The 22,900-nt window shown below is 42.4% G+C and overlaps 1 protein-coding gene across 1 annotated transcript in view; it reads right to left on the minus strand.

The window, feature by feature from the left end:
- Positions 1–4,047: 4,047 nt before the first annotated feature.
- Positions 4,048–22,900, minus strand: part of il1rapl2 (interleukin 1 receptor accessory protein-like 2) — a 676,009-nt gene continuing 657,156 nt past the window's right edge. Inside the window, exon 9 of the mRNA XM_072269776.1 lies at positions 4,048–4,754. Coding sequence (XP_072125877.1) covers positions 4,048–4,754 — 707 coding nt within the window. The remainder of the gene's footprint in view (positions 4,755–22,900) is intronic.

Below are 22,900 nucleotides of genomic sequence, written 5' to 3' on the forward strand. Positions count from 1 at the left end.
CCTGATTCTGAGATCAGATGAGGTGAGTCAGGATGCTCTGGTGGGACAGGGCATGGGGTATACTATCCGAGATGAACTCTCTGCTCTGCCCATTAAGATGCCCATCCTTTGCTACTCTACATCCGGAAAAGAAATAAGGCCCAGGTGGGGAGGCACAGCCAGCAGGGAGCTCCGCTCCTTGGCCCCGGTTGGTTTGGCCCAACGATACAAGCCTTTCATTCCATGTCCAATCCACGCCCTGCAGTCTCCAGGGAACTGTTGTTCAACTAGTTGAAATGGAGTCTAAGAAAAAACAACTGGAAGTGGTTATAAACACAGGAGGTTCTGCAGGTGCTGGAAATCCAGATAAGCATGCACAAAATGGTGGAGGAATTCAGCAGGTCAGGCAGCATCTATGGAGAGGAATAAACAGTCAACGTTTCAGTCTGAGATCCTTCATCAGGACCGGAAAGGAAGAGGGAAGAATCCAGAATTAGATGGGGGGAGGGGAAGGAGTACAAGCTAGAAGGTGATAGGTGAAGCTAGGAGGGTGAAATGAGAAGCTGGTGGGTGATAGTGGAAGAGGTAAAGGGCTGAAGATAAGGAATCTGATAGGAGAGGAGAGTGGTCCATGGGAGAAAGGGCTGGAGGAGGAGCATCAGAGGGAGGTGATAGGCAGGCGAGGCGAAGAGAAGAGTTAAGAAGGGAGCCAGAGTGGGGAATGGAAGAAGATGGAAGGGGGAGAGGGCAGAATTACTGAAAGTTAGAGAAGTCTAGGCTCATGCCATCAGGTTGGACAGTAACCAGACAGAATATAAGGTGTTGCTCCTCCATCCTGAGAGTGGCCTCATCATGGCAGTGAAAGAGGTCATGAACCAACATGATGGAATGGGAATAGGGATTTGGAATTAAAATGGTAATATCAATAACCACTTCTGGTTCATGTAGCCAAGGAGGGATACATCACAGAAAACAATCCTAGTCGTCAACCAGCCATTTATGCTAATCCTGCTTTATTCCCCTCATATTTCTCACAAACCACCCTTCCCCCAATCCCCGCACCACCAGCTTCAATCGCTTACCTGCACACTGCGCACAACGTGCAGTGGCCAGGTCGCCTGCCACCCTGCACACCTTTGGGGTGCGGGAGGAATGCAGAGCACTCAGAGGAACACCATCCCACCAGCACCCAACCAGGATTGAACCTGGGTTGCTGACACTATGAAGCAGTGTCTCCACTGTCTCTGCTTCCGCACGTAGAACTAAAGTTAAACTTATCTACTGCCCAGTGAAGAAATACCATCTCTGAACATGATGGCTTAACATTTATTTATATAGAGATACAGTCCACCAGGACCTTCTGACTCAATAAACCTACCCTGCCCAATGTTCCCTCCAAGGTATGCATGTGGGTGTGCACACACATCTTTTGCTACTAGTACACAAAGTAATTTAACCTGCGCACATGTTATCACCCTCTACCTCGTTGGCATGTTAAGTGTATTTCACGATCATACACAATCCCATTTTCTTTTCTAGTTTCTGATGCAGACTGTGTTGACAACATGGAGTTTGCCATGATTTGTCTGCAGCTGTTAGAACTGGCTTATTTATACTGTTTCTATTGAAGAAATTATTTAGTACGCGCCTGTTGTTATCACTGGGCAAAAAATTGCACAGCACAAGATTTTTGTACACACTGGTCATTACAAATTAGTGGGACCGTTGACCCTGCCAAATTACACATACCTAATCTACTAACCCGTATGTCTATGAAATGCAATGCCTGGAAGAAACTCAAGGGGAGAATGTACAAACTCCTTACAGACAGCAGTGGAACTGAACCTGGGTCACTGGGCTGCAATAGCACTGCACCAACCACTACGCTACTGGCATGCTTAAAGAAAAACATTTGTACCACTGAGCAATCTTCCTTGCAAATGTGGTTTAAAAAGGATGATGATCTGCTTCTTAACGCAAGCAGCAGTCATTGTCTTCACCACTGAGCCAGAGCATCTGTGATAACCAAACAGATTGTGATAAGGGAGTGTCTGACCTGCAAGCTCTTCATGGCGCAGCTAATTCCTCACCTGGCTTGCAAGACTCCATATGGCCGGAACTTATAATATTTAAAATAATTTCTCAAATAGGACAGACGACCAGGATTAGAGAAATCTGGCATAATATGGAAGACAGTTTACCCAACAATGTTTATTTCCTTGCTGTGGGAGATTTATATCACATGTGAGATACACCATAACTTAATAGTCTAAATTGCATCTATTGCAAACTTGAAACGAACTCTGCATTGTCAGTAGCAGAGGAGGCATTATTTATTCAATATGCTTTGTGTAAAAATGGGTGGATCTGGTGAATATACTGTAGATGTAGTTCTTTATATGTGCATCCATTGGGAACTGAGCACACAGCTTTCTTTGATGGTATGGCTGAGACACCATCATCATATTCTGCTGACTTGTTGAATTTCCTGTGCAATGTCTCACATCCTACTTCTAAGAAATGAGTGGAGATGTGGGCAGAAAAGAGGACTGAGGGTGAAACAATATTATGCATGTTGTAAATTGTATTAAAGAAAATCCATTTCACTCTTAATTGATAATAATCAATCAATAAATACTGGGCTGCAGCAGTGTTGAGTAAGAGAGCAGACTGTATTAATGTTGAGACTGATGTATGTTCGAAACTCATTGCGGTGAAAGAAATTAATCCCGAGGGGAAAAAGGAACATAAACAGTGATAGAACATTTCAGGTCATTGTGCAAAGTACCGGAGCCCTCCTCAGTAAAATTCTGACAGTACCATGCACAGCTGTGTCCTGTGTACTGTATTTAATCATTCTGTCTGCTTTCATCTTGCAAGATTTAGCTGTGTGTGTTTTTTTTAAATCTGGTTAGTATTCATGGCTGCTTCAGGCTCCCCATTGCTTCCTGTGATATTGTTGTATCTTGCTGGAGTCAATGTCTTTAAGACATAAGAGCAGAAGTAGGCCACTCGGCCCATTGATTCTGCCCTGCCATACCATCATGGCTGATTTATTTCCCTCTTAACCCCATTCTCCTGCCTTCTCCTGATGCCCTGACTTATCAAGAAACTATCGAGCTCTGCTTTAAATATACCCAATGACTTGGCCTCTACAGCCATCTGTAGTAACGAATTCCACAGATTCACGACCTTCTAGCTAAAGAAATCTCTGTTCCAAAGAGATGTCCTTGTATTCTGAGGCTGTGTCTTCTGGTCCTATTGTCTCCCACTATAGGAAACATCCTCTTCATGTCCACTGTATCTAGGCCTTTCAATATTTGATAGGTTTCAATGAGATTCACCCCCCTGCCAATTCTTCTAAAATCCAGTGAGTACAGGCCCAGAGCCATGAAACACTCCTCATACGTTAAACCTTTCACTCGCAGAATTTACATTGTGTGAAGTACATAGTTGTGGAGTACAAATGGAAGCAAAATTATGAATTTCTAATGTCCTCACTTCTAGCAATGGATGTCAAGTATATGTAGGCGATGAGGCGAAGAACATACAAAAGGAGCGTACATAGAAAGAAGCCATTTGGGCCCTAGAACATTTTCCCACATTTGATTAAATCATGGGTTGGCTCCCTCAACATCCTTTGGTTCCTTCTGTAACTCTTAAGTGACCTAGACTAACAAAATAAGTTCATTAGAGTATCAAAAGTTTCAATCAATACCCCATCTTTTTAGGGAGGGAGGGGGACAAGAGTTCCAATAATTGCTTCCTACCAACTGTGAAGACATAGTGACCCACTCAAAACAACATCTGCTATCATCAGCTGTTTCAGATTTAGCAACTTCGTTCAGGAAAGGGTTAAAGCCAATCTATAGCACAGGCTGACAAGTCTTCTTAGAATTCAAACTAAAATATACAAGCTCACACATACAATGTCTAAAAGATAACATTATTCTAGGATATTGCATGGCTGATGAAGTGTTCACAGCTCATGAGTTTAATGTTAGGTTTCTTTTCCTGTGAGCCTTGAAATGTGGAGAGACAAGGGAACTGGGTCCTTCTGCCCAACCCTTACCAGATATCGCTGGTGATACCGATCTCTCGTGAGGACATTGGCAGGCATTCGTTGCTCATGGGGGTGTCCCGAAGGGAAGGATCTCTGGTGATAATGATCTGCGGAACCTGTCCATTAATGAGGGTCATTGGAATATTGCCGTAGGTGTGTTGATTGCTAATCGAGGTAATGGGCACTGTTGCGGGCGGGAAGTCGTACTCGTAAGTTCGACAGTAATGCCTCATTTGCATATGATCTGCTTTGTGAAAGTTTGGTGGCAGCTCTACCGGGGGAGGTCCAAGCGTGGCGGAGTTTGCTGCCATGGAAACAGTTGAGACAGCTTGCAGTTCTCCAAAAATACCCTGTTCACCAGAATCCAGAACCTGGCCACGTGCAACTGGCTCCTTCTTCCTGATAGGCATCTCGTACCGGACTTTCTTCCAAAACTTGGAATTCAGTTTGTTGCAATCAGGTCCACACCACTTGATAACAGATAAAAGTTTTATATTGTCTTTTAAGGCTTCGATTTCATGATAGTTCATTATCCCTTTCACATTAGGGCATTCAATCAAAATAACTTTGATTTCTCCAGTCACAAGCATGTTGTGCAGTCTGTTTTCCAGCTGGAATATGCTCCATCCACGTCTGATGACATAGTCTGGAGTCAGCACAATAATTAGCCTTCGACTCTGATCGACGCCCCTTGCCAAGTCTTCAATGTAAGCTGCAGTTTCAACAAGAGAAGATGTAGGTTATTTGCTGAGAATATGAAAAGAAACTTAATAACAAAAATATCCTACTCATCATTGTGTTATTCAATGTAAATCTGGTTCCTCAATGATATCACAAAGACTGATCCTGAGGTCAAGAGCATTACAGTTTAATGTAGACAGGCTTGGCTAGTACAGAATACAATCCACGACTACTCACCAGTACCCTTCCTGACATCTGTTACTCCATCAACAGTCATCCCCAACACAAGTGTAGAATTCTCATGTAAGGGAAAAGGGCTTGGAATTGCCGAAACCTCTCAACTTCTATCCGGAGATGCTTCAAACTGCTATGCAGGCAAGGATATATGACTATACAAAATAGGAGCAGGATTAGGCCATTTAGCCTATCAATTTTGCTCCACTATTCTATCATGGCTGATAATTGTAACCTCACTTTTCTTCCATGAACTCCTTACCAATCAAGAAACTATCAACCTCTGCCTTAAATACACCCAATGACCTGCTCTCCAGAGCTCTCTGCAGCAATGAATTCCACAAATTCTGCCTGAAGAAATTCTTTGTCTTAGATTTAAAGAGATGTCACTTTATTCTGAGGCTTGCACTCTGGTCCTAGACTCTCCAACAAATGGAAACATTCTTTCAACATCCACTCTATCCGGGCCTTTCAGATCTGATAGGTTTCAATGAGATCCCCCTTATCCTTCTGAATCCCATCAAGTACTGCCTCAGCGATATCAAACACTCTTCACAGGTTAATCTTTTCAATCTTGAGATAACTCTTGTTCTGTACTCTTGAACTGTAGTCACTTTTGCCCTGTAAAAAATGTGACAGCCAATGTACATTCAGCAGCCACTTTATTAGGTACACTAGTACACCTGCTTGTTAATGCAAATATCTAATCAACCAATCATGTGGCAGCACCTCAGTGTATAACAGCATGCAGGCATTGTCGAGCAGTTCAATTGTTGCTCAGACCAAACATCAGAAAGGGAGAAGAAATCTGATCGAAGTGACTTTGGATGTGGAATTATTGTTGGTGTCAGCCTGGCCTTGGTATCTCAGAAACTGCTGATCTCCTATGATGTTCATGCACAACAGTCTCGAGAGTTTACAGAGAATGGTGCCAAAAAAAACCCCAGAGAAAACATCCACTGAATGGCAGTTCTGTGGGCAAAAATGCCTTGTTAATGAGAGAATCTGCTGGCAAGAAGGTGAATCTTTGGGTTGTATATGGAGGCATGTATATACTTTGATAATAAATTTACTTTTAATGTTGAAATTTGAGACTAAAGGACTGGTTCAAGCTAACAGTAACTTTAATAACCATATGTTACAACAGTGGTGTGCAGAAAAGAATCTTGATGAGTTTGGGCTACAACAGCAGAAAACCACAAACATACATTCAGTGGTTACTATATTAAGAGCAAGAGGTATCTAAGAAAGTGGCCACTGAGTGTAGTTCAGGCAAAATTAATATTGCTTCCTGTTTTGCTCAGGTTTTGCACCTTTTACCACAAAGGAAGCACCAACTGCAGGTAGACTGCAATGTTTCCATGGCAACAGAGTGTTTCGATCTGTTATCTTGCAGTTGCTAAATGCAACGTTTCATTGGCTCAGGATTGGTGGACTAATTTGAACTCCACCAGCCCACCTCACCGAAGCTGAGGTGTGCTCCATTTGAAGGTCTCTTGCCAGTGCTGTCATGTAACAGATTTGTAACACAGTGAAATAATGAGCACAGGTTGTGTCAACTTGTTTTCCAGAAGGTTAAAAGATGTTTTCAAAAGAGGTGTTTACGATACTTAAAGGAAGGGATCAAGAAGCTATTGAGTTGTGGAGGTATAGCAGTTCCATTACAGTACTTGCTGTCCACAGCCATAGCCTAGTGATGTGAAACACAGGTGCAGAATACTTGAACATTTCTCATTTGCATCAGAAGTTGAAGTAGCAAAGAGTCAAAACTTTAACTTGAATGCATTTCTGAAGGAATTCTGCTTACCACCTCCCCTTCCGTGACTCTGGTCTATACTTCTCACTGCTTTGAGAAAGGAGTCAGCATAATCAAAGACCCCACTCACCCCAGGTATTCTCTCTTCTCTCCCTTGTTTATCAAGCAGAACATACAAAGCTCCAAGAGAACATTCCACCGGGCTCAAGGACAGCTTCTATCCCACTGTTATAAGACTACAGAATGGATCCTTAGAACGATATTTCATAACTGTCTCACTTGAACTTTCTCCGTAACTGTGACACTTTATTCTGCATCCTGTTACTGATTTTCCCTTTTCTACCTCAAAGCACACATGTAGTGAAATGATCTATATGGATGGCATGCAGCACATGTTATTGGCTGTACCTTGATACATGTGACAATAATAAATGACTTTATGAATTAACCTGATGAGCAGCCATCTGCTTTTGGAGGGAGCCCTCCAGCTAAAAAAATTCTCCTAGTCTCTAGTCTAAAGGGACATTCTCAAGCAGGTTGAAGTGGCTGTTTCTCATAGACTGCTGCAGCCCTTGATCCAACTGTTATTCATGAGTTTTATTTGAGAATCAATGAAGGACCACCATACAGGAAAGCACCTGGCTGGTAAGGTTGAGCAAGGGGTTAAGGCAACACTGAAACATGTCCTTTCTAGTTCTGTTTTACACTTTAAGGGCCATGCTTTATGTTATTTTGATACTGAGCTGAAATCAGTCCTTTAGCAGCCATGATCTGGATCCAATGGAATGCCAATAGTGAACAGTTTACATTGCAACCTTGGGACGGTTGGAAGTTCTCTACTTCCGGTACTTTCTGACCGCTCCCCCATCTCTCTTTTTTCCATTTCCCATTCTGGCTCCACTCTTACCCTTCTTTTCTCTTCACCTACCTATCACCATCCTCTGGTGACCCTCCTCCTTCCCTTTCTCCCATGGTCCACTCTCCTCTCCTATTCAATTCCCTCTCCAGCCCCTCACCTTTTCCCCCTGAGTCCTCCAGGTTTTTCACTCCATTCTGCTTCTCCTACCCACTTACCTTCCCCATCACCAGGCTCTGCCCAACACTTACCTGCTTGTACTTCTTCCCTCCCCCACCTTCTAACCCTGGCTTCTTCCCCCTTCCTCTCCAGTCCTGACGAAGGACCTCGGCCTGAAATGTTGACTCTCTCTCCAGAGATGCCGCCTGATCTGCTGAGTTCCTCCCAGCATTTTGTGGTGGTTTATACTATAATAGAAACAATCTTTTCTTGTCAGTCCTGGATCACAAACGATCTGAAACAAATTTAAATATTTTTATCCAACATAATCATTTAAAGGACTTACATCCAATTTAATAGACGTAATTTCCTTCAATTGTTAGTGAAGAGAGTGTAACAAGTCAAGCAAAACTGAACTAATAGTCTCCATCTCTGGGACAAGGCACATTCCAGGATTATATCAATCTGAACAACATTGTCTGACTAACTTGACCCATAGATGATTTGACAAACAAATAAAGCAGCAGGGAGCAACATCTGAGCATAATCATACCTTCTTCACCTTCCTGCTTGCCTAAATACAAACCATAGCTCCAAATTCTGACTAGTGGGTAGCAATTCTCCTTTGTACATGCTAAATGTAATACGTAGTGATTGGATAGGGGAGAAGACCCAATGTCCCCAGGGTGGATGGAGTCTTTGATTATGTTGGCTGCCTTAGCAACGCAGCAAGGCTTTTATACAGAGTCTTTGGAGGGGAGAGTGGTTTCTGTGATGTGCCATGCTGTGTCCACAACTCTCTGCAGTTTCATAGTCATAATCATAGTCGTACTTTATCGATCCCGGGGGAAATTGGACCATAAATAGTTAAATAGTAATATGTAAATTATGCCAGGAAATAAGTCCAGGACCAACCTATTGGGTCAGGGTGTCTGATCCTCCAAGGGAGGAGTTGTAAAGTTTGATGGCCACAGGCAGGAATGACTTCCTATGACGCTCAGTGTTGCATCTCGGTGGAATGAGTCTCTGGCTGAATGTACGCCTGTGCCCAACCAGTACATTATGTAGTGGATGGGAGATATTGTCCAAGATGGCATGCAACTTGGACAGCATCCTCTTTTCAGACACCACTGTCAGAAAGTCTAGTTCCATCCTCACAACATCACTGGCCTTACGGATGAGCTTGTTGATTCTGTTGGTGTCTGCTACACTCAGCCTGCTGCCCCAACACACAACAGCAAACATAATAGCATTGGCCACCACAGACTTGTAGAACATCCTCAGCATTGTCCGGCAGATGTTAAAGGACCTCAGTCTCCTCAGGAAATAGAGATGGCTCTGACCCTTCTTGTAGACAGCCTCAGTGTTCTTTGACCAGACCAGTTTATTGTCAATTTGTATCCCCAGGTATTTGTAATCCTCCATCATGTCCACCCCGACCCACTGGACGGAAACAGGGGTCACCGGTACCTTAGCTCTCCTCAGGTCTACCACCAGCTCCTTAGTCTTTTTCACATTAAGCTGCAGATAATTCTGCTCACACCATGTGACAAAGTTTCCTACCGTAGCCTTGTGGTCATAGGCAAAGCAGTTGTCATACCAAGCTGTGGTGTATCTAGATGGGATGCTTTGTATCATGCACAGATAGAAATTGATATTATCAGAGCTTCTTATAAATACTGTTCATTTATAGATGTAGAATGAATCAATTAGGTCAAAACTTGGTGGACTGCCTTTTCAGAAAGTAGTTAAAAGTTTGTAATGCTGGACTGTTTGAAATAACTAGCAGTACTGACTAGATAAAGAGGCAGTTTCTCTTCCCTGATGAATATTACTGAACTGGAATGACTTTGATACCAATTCAATGGTTCTGCAATCAACATAACTGACACTAGTTGTTATTCAAGATTTATTTAATTACCTGAATTTATATTTCCCAGCAGCTGCAGCAGGATATGAACTCATGGCTTTGGATCAATAGACAAGACCTTGCGAGTCATGACACTACTTCAGTAACTAACCACTCTATAAATGCAGCAAGAAATCATTATTTTTACTGCAATATACTTCCAATAAAGCCCAACATGCAATGTTAATTTTCTGTGATTTATGTACAAGGACATTCAAATCCCTTCAAATATCAACATTTCCCAACCTCTCGCCTTCAACAAAATATTCTTGGTTTCTTTTTATCCCCTCTTCATGAATAATTTCACCAGTCCTACGGCCTCGAGATGTCTCAACCTGCTCAAATACTTAACCTCCCACCTACCTCTTTACCTGGAGTCATACAGTTATAAAGGAGAAATAGGCACCTTTGGCCCAAGTCGACCATGCCAACCACGGTGACTTCCTGAGCTAGCCCTATCTGCCTGTATTGGCCCACAGAGGTTGGACAAACTTGATTTGTTTTCTCTAGAGAGTCAGAGACTGAGAGGAGATCTGATAGAGGATTGCAAGGTGATGAGAGGCATAGATAGAGTAGACAGACAGTATCTTTCTCCCAGGGTTGAAATGTCTAATACCAGCGGGCATGCATTTCAGCTGAGAGGGAGTAATTTCAAAGGAGATGTGAGGGGCAAGTTTTTTTTTTTCGAAACGCAGAGGTTGGTGGTGCCTGGAATGCACTGTCTGGATTACACACGCAAAAATACTGGAGGAACACAGCAGGCCAGGCAGCATCGATTGAAATGAGTAACCTGCTCGATGTTTCCCGGTGAGACTTTTCATCAGGATTGGAAAAAAAGATGAGAAGTTTGAGCAAGAAGTTGGGGGGATGGGAGGAAGAAATACAAGGTGGTAGGTGATAGGTGAAACTGGGAGAGATGGTGCAAGTTACGGAGAACCGAACACATTTTTTCCCTCCCCACAATTTCCACTTTCTGCAGGAACCATCATATAATCACCTGTAACTTCTCCCATCTCCAATGGGATCCCACCATGAAGCATACCTTTCCCTCTCCTCCCCCCCCTCAACTTTCTGCTTTCTGTCAGGATCACTTCCTATGAGACTCCCTTGTCCATTTGTCCCTCCCTACTGATCTCTCTCCTAGTACTTATCTTTGCAAACGGAACAGGTGCCACACCTGTCCCTACAGCTCTTCTCTCACTACCATTCTGAGCCCCAAACAGTCCTTCCAGGAGAGGTGACACTTCACCCATGAGGCTGTTGGGGTCATCTACTGTATCTGGTGTTCCTGGTGTGGCCTCCTGTATACCGGTGAGACCCAACGTAGATTGGGAGACTGCTTCGCTGAGCATCTTTGATTGCCACAAAAGACAGAATTTCAATTCTACTTCCCATTCCAACGTGTCATTCCATGGCCTCCTCTACTGCCACAATGAAGCCACATCAGGTTGGAGGAGCAACACCTGATATTCCATCTGGGTAGCCTCCAACCTCATGGCAAGAACATTGATTTCTTGAACTTCCAACTGTTACTCTTTTCCATAAATGCTGCCTGGCCTGTTGTGTTCTTCTAGCATTTTGTGTGTGTTACTCAGATTTCCAGCATTTGCAGATTTTCTCGTGTCTACATTTTTTGGGTTGTGGTAGTGGCAGAAACATTGGGAAATTTTAAGAGACGTTTAGATAGGCATTTGAACGTGAGGAAAATGGAAGGATATGGACATTGTGTAGGTGAAAGAGATTAGATTAGCTGGCCATTTCAGTACTAACCTAACAAACCTGTTCATATTCTATACTTTCATAGTATGGTCCGGGTCAATTTTGACCCAGCCCAAGAATCCCCTCATAACAAGTGTCCGTACCAAATTTTGAACCATAGATCTATTTAGAATGTATATCAGCCTATCTGACATTAATAAATGGGTGATTAATCCTTAATTAATGTTTCAGAGATCTAAAATCCACTTCAATAGATACGGGTCAAATTTAACCTGGAGCAGCCTCAATGTACAAAAATTTGAAGCACCTGTACAAAAGTATAACATTTTTTAATATTTTCATTTTTGTGCATTTTGGGTCACTTTAGGAAAAGTCATCAAACTTCAGCTAAAAAAATGGCATTTAGGGTGATTTTACCGCTGTCAAGAGTCAAAATGGGTCAAATTTGACCCAAACAGTATATAAGGGCTAACTTCACTGTTTTGGGCCAAATGGCATGTTCCTTTGCTGTACTGGTCTAATTTCTATGTTTTATATCCCTAAGCCTTTCCTAACCCTACTACCCCTCAACCACCAGGCTCTTAAATAAAAGAGGATAAGCACACTCATCTATTGAGCTCTTCCCACAGCTAATGATTTCATTTTAAGGACTCTTCGTCTTGTTATTTTGTGTTCTCATTAATTATTATTGCTATTATTTATATTTGCACTTGCACAGTTTATTGTCTGCTTATGCTCTTTCATTGATCCTGCTTACAATTACCTTTCTATTGAGTTACTGAGTATGCCCGTAGAAAAAAAGAATCTCGGGGTTCTATTTCAGAATCAGAATCAGGTTTATTATCACCGGCATGTGTTGTGAAATTTGTTAACAGCAGCAGCAGAAGCAAAAAAGCAAAATAAAATAATAATAATAATAAATAAATATGTAAATCAATTACAGTATACGTATTAGATTAGATTATGAGGATACGCAGTCCTCTTTTATTGTCATTTAATAATTATTAAGCATTATTAAATATATTAAACGTATATGTTTGACCTGAATATTAATGTATATTAAATATATTAAAAATCTTGCACAAAATAGAAATAATATATATATTTAAAAAACTGAGGTAGTGTCCAAGGATTCAATGTCATTTTGGAATTGGATGGCAGAGGGGAAGAAGCTGTTCCTGAATCACTGAGTGTGTGCCTTCAGGCTTCTGTACCTCCTACCTGATGGTAACAGTGAGAAAAGGGCATGCCCTGGGTGCTAGGGGTCCTTAATAATGGACGCTGCCTTTCTGAGACACCGTTCCTTGAAGATGATCTGGGTACTTTGTAGACTAGTACCCAAGATGGAGCCGACTAAATTTACAATCCTCTGCAGCTTCCTTTGGTCCTGTGCAGTAGACCCACCCATACCGGACAGTGATGCAGCCTGTCAGAATGCTCTCCGTGGTACATCTATAGAAGTTATTGAGTGTATTTGTTGACATACCAAATCTCTTTAAACTCCTAATGAAGTATAGCCATTGTCTTGCCTTCTTTGTAACTGCATCGATAAGTTGGGACCAGGTTAGATCCTCAGAGATCTTGACACCCAGGAATTTGAAACTGCTCACTCTCTCCACTTCTGATCCCTCTGAGGATTGGTATGTGTTCCTTCATCTTACCCTTCCTGAAGTCCATATCAGCTCTTTCGTCTTACTGATATTGAGTGCCAGGTTGTGACACCACTCCACTAGTTGGCTTATCTTGCTCCAGTATGCCCTCTCGTCACCACCTGAGATACTACCAACAATGGTTGTATCATCAGCACATTTATAGATGGTATTTGAGCTATGCCTAGCCACACAGTCATGTGTATATAGAGAGTAGAGCAGTGGGCTAAGCTCACACCTCTGAGATGCACCAGTGTTGATCGTCAGCGAGGAGGTGACAATTTTGTACTCTGATCATAATTTTTTTAAACGTTTACTTGGACTTTACTTCACCTTCTGTGTGGATAAACTTGCCTCTCAGCTCCCCTTTAAATCTTTGCCCTCTCATTTTCAAACCATGCCCTGTAGTTTTGGGCTCTCCTTCCCTGGGAAAAAGACTGTGACGATCTATGTGCCTCATGAATTTATCAACACTAGCCTCTTTGCTTCCTCCTCACACTTCACCTTCTCACCCAGCTGATGTGTCATTCACAAGCATGAATGTATTACATTTGGCCTTCACATCAAGTTATTGATGTGAATTGTAAATATCTGAGTCCCAAGTACTGATTGTAAAGGCATTTGATTGATTACACCGCTTCCCTAGTATGAACAGATTATTCTTAATCTCCACATTTGTTCCATTAACCAAATCTTCAATCCTGATATAATGCTAACTGTATTTCCTCTTGGTAATGAACGATTTATGAAATGTCATTTGGAAATTCAAATATACAAATAGCTAGAAATATATATTGTATGTACATCCATTAATCTCCCATTCTCACAATCATACGCTCAGAAAAATCTATACTGTATTGCATTTAGAAACAGAGTTAATACAGCACAGAAACAGGCCTTTTGAATCAATGTCAATGCCAATCAAGATGCCCATATTTATTAATCCTGATGACTTGAATTCCGTGTGTTTTTGAACTCTTTAATTTCCAGTAATTTTTTTCCCTCCTGCCTCCTCTCTTTTACAATTCCCATTTTGGCTCCCCTCTCACCTACCTATCATTTTCCTCTGGTTCCCCTCCCCTTTCCCTTTCTGCCATGGACGATTGTCCTCTCCTATCAGATTCCCTCTTCTTCAGCCCGTGCCTTCCTCCACCTATCACCTCCCAGCTTCTTACTTCACCCCTCAACCCCCACCTGCTCACTTTCCCCTGCACCTGGCTTCACATTCTATTTTGTACTCCTTCTCTTCGTCCCACCTTCTAATCCTGGCTTCTTCCCCATTCCTTTCTAGTCCTTATGAAGAGTCTGTGCCCAAAATGTCCACTTTTCCTCTCCATAGATGTTACCTGATCTGCTGAGTTCCTCCAGCTCTTTGTGTATGTTACTCTGGATATCCAGCATCAGTAGAATCCTTTGTTTATCAATCCATGTTTTCATGTTTTCTTACAACAAAGGAGGACATTTTGGAAAATTGTGTTTATGCTACCTTATATAGAACATAGAAATTTACAGCAGCTTACAGGCCCTTCGGCCCACAATGTTGTGCTGACCATGTAACCTACTTGCAGTGCAATTCCAGGAAGAAGAAAGTATGGCAGTGCCTCCACTTGCTTGGAAGTTTGCAAAAATTTGGCATGACATCCAAACCTTTGACAAACTTCTGTAGATGTGTGGTGGAGAATATATTGATTAGTTGCACCAAGTCTGGTATGGAAACTCCAATGCCCTTGAACAGAAAATCCTACCAGTCTGTCATGGGTAAAAGCCTTCCCCACCATTGAGCACATCTACACAAAATGCTGTCACAGAGAAGCAGCAGTCAGCATCAAGGATCCCCACCACCCAGGTTCGGGAACAGTTATTACCCTCTCAACCATCAGACTCTTGAACCAGTGGGGATAACTTCACTCAGCTTCAGTTACCACACACTGAGGTGTTTCCACAACCTATGGACTCACTTTCAAGGACTCTTCATCTCATGCTCTCAATATTTACTGCTTATTTATTTATTATTAATATCTATTTTTTCTTTTGTATTTGCACCGTTTGCTGTCCTTTGCACATTGGTTGTTTGTCCATTCTTTTGGGTGTGGTCTTTCATTGATTCTATCATGGTTCCTGGATTTAATGAGTATGCCAGCAAGAAAATGACTCACTGTTGTATACGGTGACATAGATGTACTTTGATGCCTCTTAAAATTAAACCCCACATCCCCGTGTAAGGGATTTCTTCTTTTATGTTACTGCGTAGTCTAATTAAAATGGCTTCTTTGTTATGTTAACTGCTGAGAAAGTCCTCCCACTAGCAGTTTGTTTAGATCATGTTACTGATAAGAGGGTGAACAAACCAATTGGGATAGATGTTATTCTTTCTGTGTGTCTGTGAGTTAGTGTGATGCGCGGGTTTTTGGCAGAAGTTGGGAGAGAGAGACAGAGGATGGACCAGGTGCTGTGAGTCCGCTAACGGGGTCAGACCCTGAGCAGGAGTCCGAGGTCCAGGGTGTGCGACGAGGAGAGGATACGGAGACGGACTCGTGTGGAGCGTCTGGTCGACCACCGTTGTTGGTCCCAGGCGGCAGGTCGAGGTGGTCTGAGGGGTCGCAGGGTGAAGAAGGAGGGTCCTGAGCTCCAACTGCTTGTGCACAAAGAGATTGAACTTTGATAAATTTATTTTCCTTTTATATTTTATTCTCTATTAATTATATAGTTCCAGTAATATCTATAAACTGTAAATCATTTAATCGTATCTGGTGTATTGTCTGTTATTTGGGCGGGGTGGGGTACATCACACAGCATCCACACAAACTATTACCCAGTTTGGCGGGGCCAAGGGCTAGTTCCCTATATGACAGCGAGCTGAGCGACCCTGAGGCTGGCCGGGGGGCTACACCCGTTATGAGAAGTGGAAATGGGTAAGGCTGGTTAATAGGGCTCTGGAGAAGCTGTATAGGCTAATCCCCCTGTGCAGTGGATACAATGGACACTAGAAACATTGAAGAACTCCAAGCATATTATCGACTTCGTGAGGACAATGGAGAGGGGAGGTTATCAATGGCCTATGCACCTTGGAGCTAAGGGTTCAAAGCATATGCACTTTGATGATAAACTTACTTTGAACTTTTACTTTTCCCAGTAACTCTTCTCCCCCAGATTCTACCTGAGGACCTTTACCATCCAGGATATGCCCTCTTCTCGTTACAACCATCAGGAAGGAGATACAGGAACCTGAAGACCCACACTTAATGGTTTAGAAGCATCTTCTTCCCCTTCCATTTGATTAGATTCCCATGAACACTACCTTGCCATCCTTTTATACAGCTCTATTTACTCTTGTAATATATAGTTATTCTATATCTTTGCACTGTACTGCTGCCATAAAATAACAAATCTCACTATACACAAGTCAGTGATAATAAATCTGTTTCTGATACCACTCTCTGGGGGATTTACAGCAAACAATAATTACCAATCCACATGCCTTTGGGACATGGAGGAAACTGGAACACATGAAGGAAACCCACGTGGTCCCACAGGGAGAACATGCAAACTCCATTCAAACCAGGTCAATGGTCAATATTGAATCCAGTTTGTTGATGCTACAAAGCAGCAGACGCCATGAGGTACATCAGCCTGATCACCAAAACACAATTCCTTTTTCGTAGAATTACACCCCTCCACTCCTGTCAAGATGGCACCAAGCTGGAGTCTCTGTTGAGATCATTGCTCAGATTTAGTCGTTTTCTTAATGTTTGCAGGGATGGTTTTGGGGACAGAGAGGGAGTAAGGAGCAGGGTTGTAGTTTATGTACAGGGAGGCGGGGCTAATAGAGATCAGGCCAGAGTTGAGGCCTCCACTCCGTGTTTGAAGTCCAATGATTTGGATGGGTGATTAAGGACAACCAGGGACAAGGTATTCACTCTGCTCTTGAAGATCATCGATGTTGACATGGGGATGAAGCACATCTGGGGTCTAGGCCTCCACTCTGCACTTGAAGGTCAGCAACGCAGGCGGGTGATGAAGGACATCCGTGGATATTTGGCTGTTCCAGCTCAGTGGGCCTCAGGATTTGATGTTCATGTGAGCAGAAGGTCGGATCAGTCGACGAACATGGAGTTTGAGGCTGGAGTCTGAAGACTAGCCCTGTCTTTGGCTAGTCTGGGGGTTGATACTGGAGATCAAAGTCCAAAAATCGATCAGAAACGTAGAAGTCAAAGCCCGATGGCTGAAGCCTGGAAGCTGGAGCCTGGAGGCCTATCCAGGAGTTGGAAAATTGCCCATGAGTGTGGATGGGAGGGAGGAAGAGGCTTATTTTGCTGTTGTTGTTTTGTTGCTTGTTGCATTCTGCTTGACTGTTGTCTGTGTTGCATTACTGTGCATTGTGAGCATGCTTTGTTGATGCTGGAAAATGCAGCACAATTTGCAGGTGGGCCCCAACGTATCATTAGTCATAGTCATAGTCATACTTTATTGATCCCAGGGAGAAATTGGTTTTCGTTGACCCCAGGGGGAAATTGGTTTTCGTTACAGTTGCACCATAAATAACAAATAGTAATAGAACCATAAATAGTTAAATAGTAATATGTAAATTATGCCAGTAAATTATGAAATAAGTCCAGGACCAGCCTATCGGCACAGGGTATTTGACCCTCCAAGGGAGGAGTTGTAAAGTTTGATGGCCACAGGCAGAAATGACTTCCTATGACGCTCCGTGCTGCATCTTGGAGAAATGAGTCTCTGGCTGAATGTACTACTGTGCGCACCCAGTACATTATGTAGTACATTAGGTGTGTTGGTTGATAAACATATGACACATTTCACTGCTTGTTTCTGTGTACATCTGATAAATAAATCTAAATCTGAATCGAATGTACAGTTGAAGTCAGAAGTTTACATACATCTTAGCCAAATGTATTTAAACTCAGTTTTTCATGATTCTTGACATTTAATCCTAGAAAACATTCCCAGTCTTAGGTCAGTTAGGATCTCTACTTTATTTTAAGAATGTGAAATGTCAGAATAATAGTAGAGAGAATGATTTATTTCAGCTTTTATTTCTTTCATCACTTTCCCAGTGGGTCAGAGGTTTACATACACTTTGTTAGTATTTGGTAGCATTGCCTTTAAATTGTTTAATTTGGGTCAAACATTTTGGGTAGCCTTCCACAAAGTTCTCACAGTAGGTTGTTGGAATTTTTTTCCATTCCTCCAGACAGAATTGGTGTAACTGAGTCAGGTTTGTAGGCCTCCTTGCTCGCACACGCTTTTTCAGTTCTGCCTACAAATTTTCTATTGGATTGAGGTCAGAAAATGATGTCAAGTCTAGTTCATCCTTGGGAGCAATTTCCAAATGCCTGAAGGTACCACGTTCATCTGTACAAACAATAGTACGCAAGTATAAACACCATGGGACCACGCAGCCGTCATACCGCTCAGGAAGGAGATGCATTCTGTCTCCTAGAGATGAACGTACTTTGGCGCGAAAAGTGAAAATCAATTCCAGAACAACAGCAAAGGACCTTGTGAAGATGCTAGAGAAAACAGGTAGACAAGTATCTATATTCACAGTAAAACGAGTCCTATATCAATATAACCTGAAAGGCTGCTCAGCAAGGAAGAAGCCATTGCTCCAAAACCACCATTAAAAAGCCAGACTACAGTTTGCATGTGCACATGGGGACAAAGATCTTACTTTTTGGAGAACTGTCCCCTGATCTGATGAAACAAAAATTGAACTGTTTGGCCATAATGACCATCGTTATGTTTGGAGCAAAAAGGGTGAGGCTTGCAGGCTGAAGAACACCATCCCAACTATGAAGCATGGGGGTGGCAGCATCATGTTGTGGGGGTGCTTTGCTGAAGGAGGGACTGGTGCACTTCACAAAATAGATGGCTTCATGAGGAAGGAAAATTATGTGGATATATTGAAGCAACATCTCAAGACATCAGCCAGGAAGTTAAAGCTGGGTCGCAAATGGGTCTTCCAAGTGGACATTGACCCTAAGCATACCTCCAAAGTTGTGGTAAAATTGCTTAAGCACAACAAAGTCAAGGTATTGGAGTGGCCATCACAAAGCCCTGACCTCAATTCGATAGAAAATTTGTGGGCAGAACGGAAAAAGCGTGTGTGAGCAAGGAGGCCTACAAACCTGACTTAGTTACACCAGTTCTGTCTGGAGGAATAGAACAAAATTCCAGCAACTTACCGTGAGAAGCTCGTGGAAGGCCACCCGAAACGTTTGACCCAAGTTAAACAATTTAAAGGCAATGCTACCAAATACTAACAAAGTGTATGTAAGCTTATGACCCAGTGGGAAATTGATGAAAGAAATAAAAGCTGAAATGAATCATTATTTCTACTATTATTCTGACATTTCACATTCTTAAAATAGAGATCCTAACTGACCTAAGACAGGGAATGTTTTCTAGGATTAAATTTCAGGAATTGTGAAAAACTGAGTTTAAAAATATTTGGCTAAGGTGCATGTAAACTTCTGACTTTAACTGTAATATCACTTTCCACATGCACCACTGTAACATCCACAATAATAATTTCAAATAACTGGTACTTTGTTCCTTGTACTCAATCTGTCTTGAACGGTGAGATTGTATTTGCTGCTTTCCATTCCATGGAGACCGAGAATTAGAGAATTCTGGAAGTTCAAACAGAATATGTTGACTGTCTCTGGAGAAATGGAGACTATGGACATTGGAACCTGGAGCATGAAACAAACTGCTGGAGGAACTCAGTGGGTCAGGTAGCATATGTAGAGAGAAATGGACACTTGACATTTTGGGCCAAGCCCTTCATCTTGACAATACAGGACATTGACTAGCTCTGATGCGTCTGCTTAAAACCTTTAACGAGATCATTGTCCACTGTAAGACCTATCACTCTCAGAGTTCATTGCAATCCCAGGATATTATTTTGTGTGGAATTGGCAATGGTAATGCCATTGAATGTCAAGGATAAGTAGACAGATTCTCCTTTACTGGAGATACTAATCGCCCAGATTTTTTTTTGATACAGTTGTTACTTGCCACACATCGACCCATGCATGGGTGTTGTCTAGGTCTTGATCCTTTGTTGAAGATTTGCAAACAGAATAGTGAAACCATCACTATATCTGATTGTAGGAGCCATGTCTCTATTTTTGGCCTGCATTGTATTTTGTATTGCACGTTCTATTTTGGGTTATGGTAATTTGTCATATGGGTTTGGGCGCAGTAAAAGTAAATGAGTCTTTTCAAATATACGCCCTTTGTGTTGTTAGTTTAGTTAGACATGGTCTGAGTAGAGGATGGATGGTTTCTATTGACCACTAATTTTGCTGTTGCTTTGCTAATTCTGTGGGTTTTTATTGCTATTCTTGATCATTCCTCTTTGCTAGCTTCATAATAAATATTGAATGTACTTTCTCGACTTGGACTGCAGTTGTTTGGAAGTGCTAATTTCTTCCCTCAGTCTCTCAGTGGTTTGTTCTTCAAGTAGCCACTATACTGACTTCATAGTAAGATGGTTTTTGAAGAAGTAGATGAAGATGGTTGGGCTGACGATATTGCTCTGAGAAACTCCTGCAGTGTTGCTCAGGAACTGAGATGATTAACAAAATCTTCCTTTGTGCATTGCAAGGATCTTGAAGCAGATGCCATCTCTCTGGCCCTACATTCCTCCTTAGAACATGTGGAGAATAAAGACGCATACTTAAGGCTCCCTTTCATTGACTACAGCTCCACCAGTAATACCATCATTCCAAATAGACTGATTCCTAAGCTCTGGAACCTGGGCCTTAGCACTCAGATCTGCAGCTGGATCTTCAACTTCCTCACAGACAGGACCCAGGCAGTAAAACTAGGGGACAAGCTCTCCTCGACAATCACTCTGAGCACCGGTGCCCCACAAGGCTGTGTATTCAAACCCCTGCTGTACTCTCTGTACACCCATGATTGTGTAGCCAAGTTTCCATCAAACTCAATATACAAGTTTGCTGATGACACGACAATTGTAGGCCGTATCTCAGATAATGATGAGTTTGAGTACAGAGAGGAAATTAAGAACCTGGTGGCATGGTGCGAAGACAATAACCTATCCCTCAACGTCAGCAAGACGAAGGAATTGGTTGTTGACTTCAGAAGGAGTAGCGGACCTCATGACCCAATTTACATCGGTGGTGTGCAAGTGGAACAGGTCAAAAGCTTTAAGTTCCTCGGGGTCAATATCACAAATGACCTGACTTGGTCCAACCAAGCAGAGTTCACTGCCAGAGTTCACTACCAGCGCCTTTACTTCCTGAGAAAACTAAAGAAATTTGGCCTGTCCCCTAAAACCCTCACTAATTTTCATAGATGCACTGTAGAAAGCATTCTTCGAGGGTTCATCCAACCTGGTATGGAAGTTGTCCTGTCCAAGACCAAAAGAAGCTGCAGAAGATCATGAACACGGCGCAGCACATCACACAAACCAACCTTCCGTCCGTGGACTCACTTTACACCGCACGCTGTTGGAGCAGTGCTGCCAGGATAATCAAGGACACGACCCACCCAGCCAACACACTTTTCATCCCTCTTCTGTCCGGGAGAAGGCTCTGGAGCTTGAAAACTCATACAGCCGGATTTGGGAACAGCTTCTTTCCAACTGTGATAAGATTGCTGAATGGATCCTGACCTGGATCTGGGCCGTACCCTCCAAATATCCGGACCTGCCTCTCAGTTTTTTTGCACCACCTTACTTCCCATTTTTCTATTTTCTATTTATGATTTATAATTTAAATTTTTAATATTTACTAATTTTTACTATTTTTAATATTTTAAATATTTAATATTTGTAATCCACGGAGTGGAAAGCGCAGAATCAAATATCGCTGTGATGATTGTACGTTCTAGTACCAATTGTTTGGCGACAATAAAGTATAAAGTATTAGAACATTCTCCTTCTGATGCATCTTCATTTCAGGTTTTCTCAGGCATCAGTGGTTCTCCACCTGGGGTCTATGGAGCCCTCAGTTAATGATAGGGGTCCATGGAATAAAAAAGGATGGGAAACCCAGCTGGACATGGTTAAGTGCTGTCTTGATGTTGTGCACAGCTGCTGTCACTACACCTCTTGAATTCAGCTCTTTGCTCCATGTTTGAACCAGGATTATAATGAGGTGAGGAGCTGTAGTTCTGCTGAAACCCACATTGGACATCACTGAACAGGTGACTTGATTAAAATTACATTCCCTCCACTTAGGTACCAGTATTGTCAAGGACAGTTTCTGTTATTTTACTAAGAATTAAGAGTAAAGTAAGTGAATAGAATTTAATCAAACTAGATTTCTCCTCTTTTTTTGTGTGGAAAGGACATAACTTAGCACCTTCTCAGGTAGACACCAGTGTAGTGCAATTGAAGAGAATGGTGAGACAGTGCAGCTAATGCCAGAGACTAGGACTTCATCATCCAACCTCTCAAAATGGCTGCAATCATCACATGAGCTCCAATTTGCATGTCAATACAATTTCCCTTCCCAGTCCCACACTCACTTGTTCATCCTAAACCTTCTTCACTCCAAAGGTGAGGATGTGCAAACTAGAGGGACAACACTTCATATTCCGTCTGAATAGTTTATAACCCAATGGCATGAACATTGATGTTTCCAATTTTAAGTAATCCTCCCCTCCAGTGGGTTCTTTCCCCCTTTACCCTTCCTTCCCTCACCATCTCTCCTTCTGATCCCCCTCTGGTCCTCCCATTGTTGTCCCCTATCCCTCAAACACCCACCACACAATGCAACGTACAGTCTCATCTTGCTTCCCTCCCACTTCTGGTCCCATCTACCCACTGCGCACACACGCACACTCACTCACTCACTCACACATGCTTCCTCTCCCTCCCCTCTCCCCAACCTCCATCTAATCC

This window comes from Mobula birostris, chromosome 10 (assembly GCF_030028105.1).
Source record: "Mobula birostris isolate sMobBir1 chromosome 10, sMobBir1.hap1, whole genome shotgun sequence".
Classification (NCBI taxonomy): domain Eukaryota; kingdom Metazoa; phylum Chordata; class Chondrichthyes; order Myliobatiformes; family Myliobatidae; genus Mobula; species Mobula birostris.